Raw genomic sequence first — 14,635 nt, forward strand, 5'->3', positions numbered from 1 at the left:
CACTCTTGGTCCCCATTCATCTGGCACCTCCTTGATATCAGAAGAGGCACTTATTTGCTCTAAATGTAATTTTGTTTAGTCCTTGACAAAACAAAAGGGAATAGTAATATGATGACAAGTGGTCATTTCCTTGCTCAATTGTAAATGTGACACCAACAACTTTGGCTCCATTGATTCATCTTGTCAAGATACTTCTGAATTCTCATCCCTACACACCATCTGTGTATCTTTCACTTTGCCCACTATCTATTGCAGCAGTATTTTTATTATTTATTTATTTTGGTTTTTGGGTCACACCCGACAGCACTCAGGGGTGCTGGCTCTGAACTAAGGAATCGCTCCAGGCAGGCTTAGGGGATCATATCGGATGCCAGGGATCAAACCTGGGCCTGTCCTGGGTCCACAGCATGCAAGACCAACACCCTATCACTGTGCTATCACTCCAGCCCCTGCTGTAGTATTTTTTATTTTTATTTATTCTACATTTTTTCCCCTGACTAAACATTAGGATGTCTATTGCAGGGACTTTGCCTTCTAATTTACTAGATTGTTGATATAATTCTAGGGGTAATATGAGCTATTGTTCCCTTAAATGTTCTTGAGACCCCATTTAGCATTTGCTGTTTGAAAAACATCTTTTTTTGTTTATTATTTTTGTTTTGGGGATGCACCCAGCATCAGTAACAAGAGGTTACTCTGGGCTCTTTGCTCAGAAATCACTCCTGGCAGGCTCAGGGTTATCATATGGGATATGTCAGGAATCAAACCAGGTCTGTCCCAGTTCAGCCACATGCGAGGCAAATGCCCTACCGCTGCGCTCTGGCCCATGGAAAATATCTTAAACTGTAAAGACTTCATATTTCCAAGTAATTATTTTTTTAAACTTAGCATAGGTTATGTTATTAGAAGAGTATGAACAATAACTATTTTCCATATGTGAAGCTCTGTTCAGTTCTACATGCTCGAGTACAATCTCTATAACAACCCATTATGTTTATTCCTATTTTGTAAGTCAACTATTGGTACATGATGACATGATGTGCCCATTTATAGAAAACATTATTTTGAAGGGATCTTCTCTTCCAGGTCATGCTGCCACCATGAATAGTGAAATGAGCACATTTCTCCCAGCTATCTGAAAGCGCTTTTCTATTTAGTATAATTTGGTGGGTTATTTTGCAGTCTGGGAATGCAATTACCATTTAATTTCACCTGGAAAAGCTTGAGTGTTCCAGGACCCAATGAACAATCTTCTCAATCCTACCCAATAAAAGTGACCTTCTTTCAGATCATAAGAGGAAATGGTATAAGGAGGGTTTCCATTAATGTCTGCTCTGTTTCAAAGAGAGGGGCCAAGCCTTCATCTCCAGTCCCTTGTCTTTAATTCTCAGTGCTCTATCTTTGCAAGGTTCTCTCATGAAATGCTTGAAACATCTTGCCTACTAGCCCCACAAATGAATCACCTTTTCTGATTCCCTCTAGTTTGCTTTCTTGGGAGCTAGTACTTGGCCATTCTGGCATTGTTTTACTGGTGATTCTGCCATCAACATCACCATGTGTCACTGTCATCATTTTCTCCTCCCTCATTACACCTGCCATTTTGCTTAATCTTTACTATGTGCCCAAAACTCTGGGAAACATGAAAAATCAATCTTATCTTTATAGCAAATAGAAGTGTCATTTGCTCCTACAGATGAGGAAGTAAGTTTCTCTATTAAGGAAATGAAATAGGGCTTTGCCCCCATTTTATTTTGGCTACAGTATTTGTGCCCATTTTTCATAATAGCACAGATAGAAAAATAAGGTCTATCTGTCAAAAAAGACTTGATCCAAAGATGGGCCATTTGGGGGTTATTCCTTTACAAGTTTCCAATAAGGTAAGGGGGCCTGTTGGGTGAGTTTTGGAGGACTCTTCCTTGGTTGTTGGTTAAATTTCTTCTTCCTAACTGCACCTGGATTCTACACTAGACACACACACACACACACACACACACACACACACACACACACACACTTCATTTCAAATATTCTTAAACCAGAAGTAATACCAAGATAAGGCTTTTGCCTTGGATGTGGTCAACCCTATTTTAATTGCCAGCACCTCATATGGTTTCTTGAACACAGAGCCAGGAGTAAGCTCTGAGCACTTCCAGTTCACCCCCTTCCCCAAACAAAACAAAAAACCAAAATAGATTGGTTCTCTGCCCAGGAAGACTGCAGAGATAAACTGCTCCTCAACTCTGAGGAAGGTTATATCCATCTTTCCCCGATAGAACTGCTCTTTTCCACAGAGGCTGTTTGAGCCTCCAGAAGTTCAGACCCAGGTTCCCCATATTGCACTTTATTCACATTCCCTTCCATCCCCCTGGGTACTGTGTATCTGTTTTTCAATCCCACTTGGAATGCAGCAAGGTTCAGATTTTGCTGAGTCACTGTGAAGGCAAGCCCCAAATCTGAACTTTATATATCCACTTCCCCCATGTGCCTTGGGTGGACCATTATGGAGTTAGCACATTTGGGTAAGTGCACAGGCACTGGTTCAAACCTCCCAGGCTTTGAGACCCAGCTCTGCCATTCAGCAGTGTGAATTTAGATAGGCCATTCCTGGGCAGAGCGGTAGTTCAGTGGGAGAGCGAATACTTCTCAAGCCTGAGGCCTTGCCTGACCACTGAGCACCACTTATATGGTATATAGGTCACTCCTACTACATTCACCATGGTAAATTTATCATCACACCTAGTTCTTCAATACATTTCTTTTCATATGCAAAAGAGAATATGGAGACCCAGATAAATTAGAGTGAGTGCATTGTCAATGTCAGTAAGTGACAGAACTGGGACTTGAACGCAGGACTGATTTATTCTCAGACTACCTGTCAATCACTGGACAACAGGATTCTCAGTAAGGTGACATGGTGAAACCTACGTTACAGAAGCATGAATAAATGGCAACTGTTCTTGCATGCAGAAGGGATGGCGTGGTCGAATCCTGACATCCCATGTGGCCCCCCCCCCCCCCCCCCCCCCGCCGAGCTTGCCAGGAGCGATTTCTGAGCATAGAGCCAGGAGTAATCCCTGAGTGCTGACAGGTGTGACCCAAAAACCAAAACCAAAAAAAAAAAAAAAAAAAAAAAAAAGGCAACTGCTGTTATGACCTCTCAGTCCCCTTCGCTGCTTGTGCACTACAATTTATAGATGACACTCTAGTCTATAAGTCAAAGTAGTTAAAACAGTAAAGGGCATCAAGTCTTATAAAAGGTTCCAAAGAATGAAAAATATTCACTCGAAGGAGTCAACAGATATAGAAAAACAAATACACAAAAACATAAATTCGAATGAAAAAATTCTAAAAAAAATCCGAAGAGGTTTAGGTGGGTAGTGTTAGCATGGGCAGGCATGCTGGAAGCAATCTGCGCAGCTCTCCTGCTTGGACATAGACACTATGACCCATGGCACGAAATGACCACTAACACTTAAGACCAGTGTTAGAAATAACCAAAAAAAAAAAATAACCAACCCCTGGGACAGGACTAAGCAGCCCTCAATGCTTCGGAAATATTGCTTGCGACTTGAAATCCCTTTGCTAATGGCTCTGATCAGTTTACTCAAATTGACTGTATAATTTTTTTTTAACTTTTTTAGTTTTGGGGACACACTTAGCAGTGTTCACGGTTTATTCCTTGCTTTGTAATCAGGGCTTCTGGTAGGCTGGGATTGCACCTGGGTCAGCTCTATGAAAGGCAAAATGCCCTACCCACTGTACTATCTTTCCTGTCCCAAGGCCAGATACTTTTTCCATCATCTTTTGAGCAAGAGTTTGTAGAGTTGCTCCTACCTGCCTACCATTAGACTGTGACCAGAACACAAGGGAAACTTTTGAAAGGTCAGAGCAAAAGGCCACAAAAGTGAGTGTCCTTAGTAAGCAGAAATCAATCATTAAGATTATTGGGCAATGCTCAGTTATGTGCCAGAGTGCCAGGGCTACGGAGGCAGAGAGAATAGAGGAAAAGAACACTAGAGAGGAAGCACTGACTAGGAGGCTGTGAAGAAAATGTGGGGAGTGGAACAGAGCAGAAACAGACTCAGATACAGGAAAAAGACCATTAGGGCTGTCTCATCTCGACACTTTCATTCCTCACTGCTTAGTGCTTAGCACCATCCTCTACACTTTTTCTCCTTATCACCTGCCTCCTGACATAAGACCACAAACACACACACACACACACACAGTTCTATATCTAGTGTCCAGACAGAACAGGACAAGCACATGGAGAGGCTTAATATTTTAGATAAATGAATCAAAGGAGCAAGCACAGATCACTTACCATATGCATGGTAAGTTCTTTTAACTTTCCATCACCACTCTGGAAGACAGTATGATCATAATCCTCAATTAATACATCAGAAAATGAATGCTTAGAGAGGCCTCAAAACTTGCCTAAGTCACAGAGCCCAAGAAAGTCGGTTAAGAAACAGGAGTACTAGAGACCAAAGGATATTGCTGCTGTTGTTTTATGGTATCACAGTTAATAACATTTTATAAATAAACATTTAGTTGGGTTATGAGCTATTTGAATTTTATAGGAAAGTCTGGAAAATTTTAAAATGAATACATGTACTGATACCTAATTTTATCTTTTAATATATTTGAAATATTTTCCACTTAATTACATTTCTTTGCTAAAACTTGTTATTTAGTGCTCACATGCATTTCATATTCTTCCTACATTAACTGCCATATCCACAAACAGAATATGGTATAGTTCACACTTGATCTAAATGACACTTTATTTACAGAACACTCCACAGCTTGCCTTTGCTCATCTTTCTATGTAGACACAAAAGATTCCTGTAGAAGGATTATTGTTTGAGTCAGCCACAAATTATTATTTTTTTTGGATTTTGGTTTTTGAGTCACACCTGGCAGCACTCAGGGGTTTCTCCTGGCTCTACGCTCAGAAATTGCTCCTGGCATGTTCAGGGGACCATATGGGATGCCGGGATTCGAACCACCATCCTTCTGCACGAAAGGCAAATACCTTACCTCTATGTTATCTATCTGTCCCAGCCACAAATTATTAATACAGTTGTTTCCATTCTACACCATTAGATAATGTGACCAATGAATTCTTTTAATGGACTGCTTGTGTCTAGGACAAAAAGTATCTTCTGGGTTCAAGACAGTCTACATCTCAAGTGTTTACAAGCCTGTTAAATCTGTTAAATCCAAAATTTTGACTTTTTTTTTTTTTTTTTTTTTTTGGTTTTTGGGCTACCCGGCGGTGCTCAGGGGTTACTCCTGGCTGTCTGCTCAGAAATAGCTCCTGGCAGGCACGGGGGATCATATGGGACACCGGGATTCGAACCAACCACCTTAGGTCCTGGATCGGCTGCTTGCAAGGCAAACGCCGCTATGCTATCTCTCTGGACCCAATTTTGACATTTCTAACTGGTAGTATATATTATATAGTTGCTAGTGCCAAGAGTCTAAAAAGGGTATCGGAAGTGTTTTTATAATCAGCGTTTTTCTACTTATTAAAAAGATGCATATCTTTCATGTAATCATCATTTGGTTTTCCCCTTCTCTGAATTCTTTCTCTTTTTTGACTTTTGGGCAAATCTGGTGATGCTCAGGGGTTACTCCTGGTTCTACACTCAGGAATTACTTCTGGTTGTTCAAGACCACCATATAAGATGGCAAGATTCGAATCTGGGTTGGCCACTTAAAGGCAAATGACCTACCTGTTGTACTATTGCTCCTGCTCCTTTAGTAAATTTTCTATTCATTACATTCTTTGTCTTTTTTTTTTTTTTTTTTGGTTTTTGGGTCACATCCGGCAGTGCCAGGGGTTTACTCCTGGCTCTATGCTCAAAAATTGCTCCTGGCAGGCTCGGGGGACCATATGGAATGCAGGGATTCGGACCACTGTCCTTCCACATGCAGGGCAAACACCTTACCTCCATGCTATCTCTCCGGCCCCCAAATAAAGCCCCCCCTTTTTTGTTTTTTTTTTCGGTCACACCTGGTAATGTTCAGGGGTTACTCCTGGCTCTATGCTCAGAAATCATTCCTGGTAAACTCGGAGACCATATGGGATGCTGGGATTCAAACCACTGACCTTCTGCATGCAAGGCAAACGCATTACCTCCATCCTATCTCTCCGGCCCTCTTTGTCTTTTTTTAATTAGGATATAGATTTTTTAAAAAAAATACAATGGGGTTTATCGTATATTCTAGGAAATTATCCTTGGTTACATGCATTTTGAAACATCTTCCCACTTTCTGTGATTTTGCTTTTATTTTTGGAGGCCCGTGCTTAGTGGGGGTTAGAGGGTCACTCCCAAGGATACTTGGGACCTGACTATGCAGGCCAGATGGTGCAGTGCTTCGATCTAGTCATGCAGGGAGCCACAGGGGTCACACCTGGCATTGCCTGGGAGACCATTTAGTGCTGGGGATTAAATTTGGGAGACTCCACCTGCCAGACATATGCGCCAGTCCTTTGAGCTATCTTGACCCGACTTTTGTCTGCAGTGCCCTGGATTAAAGCCAGATCTTCCACCTGCAAAGTGGGACTCAACCCTCAAGTTCTAGCTCCAGCACCCCCGTCAGTGAACTTTAAAAAAAAATTCCTACCTTCTGTTGTGTTTATTAAGAGGTTTAAAACCCAAATGTAATAGATTTTAGTCATGTTTTTTTCTTAATTATCTGTCCTCTTTTTTGTGTGCCTTTTTAAAACAATCCTTTCCTTGCAGGCATATTATTCCTGATTTTCTTCTCCCAAATCTGTTTTAAGTCATAGCTTCATTTTAGATGCTGTAGGGATGAGGTTTTTATTATTTTTTTAAAGGGCTAGTCCCATTGATGCGTATTGTCATCCTTGCCACATAAATCACTGATGCAATCTGATGAGGGAAAGACAAGCTGGCTGGCAGGGTGTTCTAGGCAATTCTGCTCTGTTTCCTGATTCACTTGGTTAGTGCAGGGCACTCTGCCCGATCTGATTTCGGAGCAAAACTGCCAATCAATGCAGCCTGCCTCGACACCTTTGTCTTTATCTCTTTACCATTAGGTTTTCTACTGCTGTTGGCATTTGCTTTTCCAATTGAATTTAAATTTCAGATGGTCACAATTCAAAGAGGAAAGAAAATAATTCAAATTCCATTGAATTTAGTGATAAATTTAAAGAGAAGATATTTCAGGTACTCAGTCTTTCCGAACACAAATGGTAAATTACAACAGTATTTCAAAAATATTCTCCTGAGATTTTTCAAACACCTCCCTTCATATTTCTTTTTCTTTGGGGGCCACACCCAGTGGCACTAAGGAGTTACTCCTGGCTCTATACTCAGAAATCACTCCTGGCAGGCTCAGGGGACCATATGGGATCCTGGGAATCGAACCAGAGTCAGCTGTGGGCAAGGCAAAGACACCTTACCCATTATGCTATCGCTCCAGACTCTATTTTTCCCCCTTTGGATAATACACAAACATCCCATGGCAAGGGAACTTCCCCCCTCCTTTCTTTTTGCTTTGGCAAGCTAGTTCTGTCAGAATTATTTTATATATACTATTTTTTAAGGTTCTATTCTCACTCTGAAATGGCATACACACAGGTCCTCAGATTACATTGTTTTTATTCAACATTATGACTGACCATTGATGAGGAAAACATAATCCCTGGGGATCGTTAAATGAAATTATGTAATTTCACTTAAAATCAGTTTCCAAGACTCTCTCACAGGCATTACATGAGGGTTAGCAGTGAATGTATATGTGTACACACATGCAGATATATGTAACTATACTATCTTGCTATGTTCATAATGCAAAGAATCCCAGTGACTTAAAAATTTGTTGGTTTTTGGTTTTGGGTTATACCCAGCAGTGCTCAGGGCTTACTCCTGGCAGAGCTTAGGGGATTTACATGTACCACCAGGAATCAAAGTTGAATCAGCCCTGTTCAAGGCCAGGACCTTACTCCCTGTACTTACTCTCCAGAATCCAGTGACCTTTTTAAGCTTTGAGCTATTTGGTCTATTAGTTCACAGACTCTTTCCTTTTACCAGTTATCATGATATCTATAGATGATTCTCTATTTTGATTCTTGCATTGTACTTTCCTTCCCTCTTGACTAATTCACCTAGTAATTACCTATTAGAAATAGTGTCAGAAGGGATTTTTAAGTTATCCATGACCTTTTTTGGTGCATTGGGGGTATTCCCAGTGCCAGGAATCAAACTAGGGTTGACTGCTTGCAAGGCAAAACACCTTAACTTATTGTTACTTTCTACTTTCTAGTGCTTGTTATATCTTTTAAAACACACGGACATTAGTTTGTAATTGCTTCATTGGCATTGCTTTGAAACCAGGTAGGCATCAAATTCTTTGGGGCATTCTTTCCTTGTAGAACTGAGTTCTCCTTGCACCCTGACCACCCCATTCAATCTGGGGAGGTTTGTGATTTCATAACCAACAGTCTGAAGGACATGGAACTTCATGAAACACCATGGAACTTTGAAACCCAAACATCACAAAAGACATCAATGTCTTCCTTTGGCCCCTGAGTCATGAGCAATGGGCTCAGATTCCACTGAGCTTCAAGAAAACTAAGTGACAGGGAGGCCACATTGATGGCAGCAGTGTTCTATTCAAGCCAGCCCAACAGTTAGGACACATGCATGAGGGACCTGGGCAATGCATTTGGAAGCAGATCCTACTTTGCAAAGACTTATCCTCCCTGTGGGCACTACTCCTGGCTATGCTCAGGGGTCACTCATGATGGGGTTCAGGGGACCATATTTAGTGTTGGACTCAAACCAGAATCAGCTGCATGGATGGTAAGTGTCTCACCCCTGTACTATCTCTCAGGCCTGTCTTTGGTTTTTGTCTTGTTTTGTTTTTTTGATTTTGGGTCATACCCAGCAGCATTCAGGAGTTACTCCTGGCTCAAGGCACAGAAATAGCTCCTGGCAGGCTCGGGGGACCATATGAAATGCTGGGATTTGAACCACCATTCTTCTACATGCAAGGCAAATGCCATATCTCCATACTATCTTCTCTGGCCCCACCATCTTTGTTTTGTAATGAAACTTTGTGGATCTAAATTTTCCCAGTCTTTGATTAGACAAATGTATCTTGCCCTGTCAAATATTGGTTAACAGTTCTTTGTTTTCAATACATAAAGGATATAATTCTCTAGACTTATTTTTTGTTTTTATGCTACACCTGGCAGTATTCAAAGATTACTCATGACTCTGAGCTAAGGAATCATTCTGGCAGGGTTCAGGGGACCATAAGGAATGTTGGAATATTAAACCTGGGTTGGCTGTGTGCAAGGCAAAGCACTCTACTATGACTCTGGCCCTATTCTATAGACTTCTGCCTCTCATGACTCTAACAGTCTATTAATCTTTTCTCCCATAGTGTAAAAAAATTTGTTTTTAGGTCACAGTCAATGATGCTCAGGGGTTACTCCTGGCTCTGCACTCAGAAACCACTCCTATCAGGTTTGGTGGACCATAGAATTTCAGGGATAGAACAAGGTTGGCCATATGCAAAGCAAATGCACTACCTACTATGATATTACTCCAACCCAACATAGAAAATTTTTGATCCAACAGTAGGCTTTTCAAAAAACCTATTTATAAGGATCAAACAAATATATATTAACGTTTCCAGCCATGCTTCTGATACCAGATTATTTTTATTTTTTCTTTTGGTTTTGGGGTTACACATGGCTGTGCTCAAGGCTTACTCCTGGATCTGCACTTCGGGTTCACTCCTGGAGGGCTCAAAGGACCATATGGAGTACTCAGGATTGAACCCAGGTCAGCCACATACAAGGCAAACACCCTACATGCTGTACTATTGCTTCAGCAAGAGCCCAAGTTTATTTGTCAGAATTGGAGCATAGAAAGGCATCAGTGGCTGGAGTAATAGTACAGCATGAAGGGTACTTGTCTTAGAAGCTGCCTACTGGGCTTTGATCTCTGGCACCACATATTATCCCTGAACACAGAGCCAGGAGTAATCCCTGATATGCTGGATATGACCTCAAAACAAATAAAAAAAAATGCCCAATAAAAAAATGCCCAAAAGCATGGGTATTGGGATTGGGCACATCTGATTCATGGTTAGAGCTCTGCCACTTTCCACATTGATACAGGGCAAGACAATTTTCCAAATCCCTTCAACTCTGCACACAGGCTGGGTTGCCAGGAGAACTCACTACAGTTGCATGTGTCCCAAATGTTCCTCCTCTTGGCATCTACTCCTGTCCTCACTTCCTACTCAGCCTCAGACCCCTTCCTTCGAGCATTAACTGGGGATATCTTGGGATGTAAGAACTAAATGAGCATGTATCTCATGGGACCTGACTAACCCTCTAAAAGTAGAATTCCATCTAAGAAAGAAGACCTTGTTGGGGGAGGGGGGAAGAGATATCAGGGGATCTTAGCTCAGTTCACTGTGAGTTCATTAGAAGACTCCTTTCTTTTCTGGCTCTCTGCTCTCTCTATTTCTCTCTCTATTTCTCTCTCTCTCTTTCTTTCTGTCCACCCTCTCTCTTTTCTTGTTTTGGTTCCCTGGCTCTCAACACAGCTATCACTCCTAGAATATTTAAGGGAACATCAGTCATGTGCAAGACAAGTGCCCTAACCATTGTACTATCTCTCTGACCCTCTATTCTTCTGAATGCAAGAGGAAAAACTCTTATCTTCGGGATCTGGGAAATGTTTCAAATACCTAGATACTTCTCTCTATATGGGTTCATAGACAAGGGGAGCCAAATTAGGACATGTGAGCATAGAACAGCCTTCTAGAAGGTTCCATCTCAGCTCTGAGGTCTTGGCACTGCTTTCTGAGACATAGCTCCCATGTGGTCATGCAAGCCCCATGGAGCAGGTGGGTATCAACACAAGACCAGAAATACTCAGGTAAAAAGAAGAACCGTGTGGCGTTGTTCACAAAGCTGTCTTTAGAACTCTCCACACCAGGGCTCCAGGGCTGCTTTCCAAGTATTTCTAGAAATGGGTGCTGCCTGACAGATGTTTCCAAAAGAAAAATAAGAGGGACTGGGTGAAAGCCTTGAGGGCAGGAGTGAAAGGGACCAGGTACCCTTGGAAGGGAAATCAGAGCACTCAGGTAGGAAAAATAAATGAAATAAAAAGAGAGACTTCAATTTGCTCAGTTCTATGAGTACTCAAAAGTTCATTGCCTGTTAGCTTACCTTTGCTGCTGAATTTTACTGCACACACACACACACACACACACACACACACACACACACACACCTCAGCAACAGAGAAAGAAAGTGGGCTACTTTAGTTCTCAGCTGAGGCTCTGCAGTGAAAAGGAATTAGGGAGAAAAAGAGTGAGAAGAAATTAAGAAAAGAGTCAACCACTTTTGAAAGAGGCTGTTTGGGGGAGAGGTAACCAAGTCCCCCCCCCCTTGAACCCTTGTGATGGCCCACTCGATCATTGTCATGGCAGCTTGCTCCACTGACACCAAAGCCAGTCACCATTCACAGGAGTACAGCCAGACTCCTGCAAGAGTGAGAAGATATAGAGCAGCGACTGCCTCCGGGGGTGGGGCTGGGAACAGTGGCGGCTTTCTCCTAATGAGCTGTTTCCACCCTGAAAACACATGACCCAAACACAAACCACCAACTGTGTCTTTGACATGTCCAGGCAAAAAGGGGGAACTGGGCTTTTGTCTGTCACACATTCTTTCAACTTGCCTGTCACCCCAAGCTCAGAACCCAAAGCGGAGGATGAGCAGACACTTTGAGAGAATTTGCTCAATGGATCTGGGGTGCAGAGACAGGCATTATTATGTCTCCCCAGCTCAGGGTTGAAAACTGTGGAAGTGAAATTGCACTCCTATCATGCTCTGTCCTCCTCCTCTCTGTGCCTGGCAGACATCATCTGCCTGTCAGGCATCGTCCGCCCGAAGATCATGTGTGAGACTTCAACAACAACAAAAAGTTCAGGCAAAGGATTTCTTTAGAAATAGATTCAACCTATTATTCTGCCTAAAGTCCCTTGATTGAGCTTACTGTTAACTGAGCAAAAACAAGAAAATTTCAAAGACTACTGGAAAGTAAATCACTCTCCCTGTTTAATGATGCAGACTTGGCCGTACACATAACCACAGTTTAAGAAGTAGTAAACCAAGAAGAGTGAGGGATAAAAGTAGGTACAGGGTGCTTCCTGTGGTGTGTGTGTGTGTGTGTGTGTGTGTGTGTGTGTGTATGTGCGCGTGCGTGTGTGTGATGGTGTTGATTCTGATTTTGAAGCATACTGTAAACTGTCTCAATTAGTTTCCACTGTCTGCCTAAGTGAGAGCCATTCTGCTCTCACTTCAAGAAAACAGCCTTCTCTTCTCATGGGCTGGTGAAAACAGGCCTGATGGGCACTGCCCAGGTAATAGTGCCCACAGCATGCCTCTCGCTGGCTCAGGGGGCACATCCATCTGTAGGCAAAGCGAGGGGAAGTTCAGAGGACTTGCCAAAGGCTGAGATGAAAGGAACCCACCACAAAACGCTTCTCTCCTTGGATAAACATGGTTTTTCAGGGACAGAGCTGTTTGGAAAAAATAGTGCCTCCTTTGTTTTGCCACACTTTCACTTGGCTGTATAGCGCAACTGGAAAATGGTGACAAGACCATAAATAAAGCGAGATGGAAACGTGTCAAATTAAACCCAGAGCAGAAACCCAGAGCTGCTGGGCTTAATTGGAGATAATGAGAAAGGAAACCACATTCTCAACGTGCAAGGCAAAATAGAGAGCTGAAGCAATTACCCAGAAAATGACGGAGGCTCCCGAGTTCTGAGGTTTCAGATGCTTAGTTGGACAACGCCTCAGAGTCCACCTCTATTGGCTAAATACAATCTGGACTTAATGCTCACCCCATTCTTTCTGAGGGAATTTGGAACTGTGCCCCCCAATGTAGTGAGCAGTGACCCCCAGTTGGCAATGAGGCTACTGCTCACAGAGACATTACAAGCATCTCTGGGCAGAGATTTCCCAGTGATGCTGAAAACATTTGCATAAGGCTTGGGGTAGTCCCATCTCCTAAAAATGGTAAACACTCAGGGATCATTTGAACAAAACAAATTGCAAAGGCCCCCTCCGAGGGCACATACTGAGAAAAATTAGAATTCAACCCTTTGCAGAATGGGCAGTCCTTGGCCAGTGTTCCAACTCAGGGGCACAGAGTGGACAGCTCCTAGGAGCAGCCAACTAAGAGCAGGGATCTCAAAAAGTACCAAACCATAGCTATTTCTTTTTCTTTTGGGGAGGCTGAGAGAGGCATGTCCACCTGGTGATTTTCAGGGTTACTCCTAGCTCTGCACTCAGAAACTCTTCCTGACAATGCTCTGGGGACCAAAGAGGATGCCAGGAATCAAGCTCAGGTTGGCCACATGCAAAGTAAGCACCCTCCCTGCTGTACTATTGCTTAAATCTGATGTTATCACACTGGCCACTCAACCACTATTTCTTGTCTAGGCTCCAATACTTGTCTGTGAGTCAATTGATGCACAAGGGTCATCTTTCTGCTTTCAAGTTCAAATAATGTGCTGTGCCCACAAAACACACACATTCATTCCAGGGCAATGTCTTTGGGTCTCAGAACCAGCAAGGAAGATGGATTATGGGGGCTATTTGGCAAGGTGGACTCAGGACATGGAGCCCAGAGGTGGAATGAGTGTGAGATGGTTGGCAGAGCAGGGGGAGGAGTGCTTACCAAAGCTGGGAGCACTGTGCAAGGTCATGTCCCGGATGACCCGAGTACCAAAGCAGGACCACATTAGGAGGAACTGCTGGGCTACTTTCTTCAGGGACCCTTGTCGCTTGGCAGCCACCTATAGGTAGAGGAACAAGATTTGGCCTTTTACTTACAACTCTCTCTCTCTGTAAAGTCACCAGGAGGCTGGAGGATTAAGTAATGGGTCTGCATTTGTTGTTGTTTAAGCATAGGGAGATTCAAGCATATAACTTGTCCTCCAGACCATTAGCATAACAGAGACAAATGACACTAACCTGGCTGAATAGGAAGGGGACCCACCCATTCCTGCCCTCAGCTCTCCCCCTCTTCCCCACTTCCAGGTGATTCATGATAGGGGCCCATGTTCCAAAGTTCCACAAAGCCCAGGGACAGACTACTATGGCAGACTCACCTTCACAACACACCGATCCACCATAGTGTCCAGCCACTCGATGTAGGACTCAATGGGAGACTGCTCCTCTAGGAGGTGGTCAAACTCCTGGTACACTGTCAAGCAAAAGTGAACACCCCATCACTGCTGCCTCTGAGGACAGACACCGTTACAGAACTACAGAGGTGAAAAGCAGCAATCAAACTCCAAGAACTATACTGAGCACTGAATGCCATAAGAAAATAGGCTCCAACTCACCTTTCCAGTGAGTATAAAAACTTTGTTGGGTTTCTTGAGGGTTGGTTGATAGGGACCACAACCAGGAGCTCCTATGTGCAGTTGCCCCACTCTAACTCCACCCAGGCCACCACTCAAACCACCATAAAGCTGGGTTACCCCCTATCAGTTCCATCTCCCTATTAGATCTGCTTTTCTATAGCCTTCAGGCTTTTCTCAAACAGTTCTTTCTGCTG

At 43.0% G+C, this 14,635-nt stretch overlaps 1 protein-coding gene across 1 annotated transcript in view; it reads right to left on the reverse strand.

Annotated features, from left to right (window-relative positions):
- RFX4 (regulatory factor X4) overlaps positions 1-14,635 on the reverse strand; it is a 178,487-nt gene that overhangs the window by 30,786 nt on the left and 133,066 nt on the right. The window contains exons 12-13 of the mRNA XM_049783113.1: positions 14,184-14,278; positions 13,751-13,868 (exon numbers count right to left, since the gene is read on the reverse strand). Of these exons, the coding sequence (XP_049639070.1) occupies positions 13,751-13,868; positions 14,184-14,278 (213 nt within the window). The remainder of the gene's footprint in view (positions 1-13,750; positions 13,869-14,183; positions 14,279-14,635) is intronic.

This window comes from Suncus etruscus, chromosome 11 (assembly GCF_024139225.1).
Source record: "Suncus etruscus isolate mSunEtr1 chromosome 11, mSunEtr1.pri.cur, whole genome shotgun sequence".
Classification (NCBI taxonomy): Eukaryota; Metazoa; Chordata; class Mammalia; order Eulipotyphla; family Soricidae; genus Suncus; species Suncus etruscus.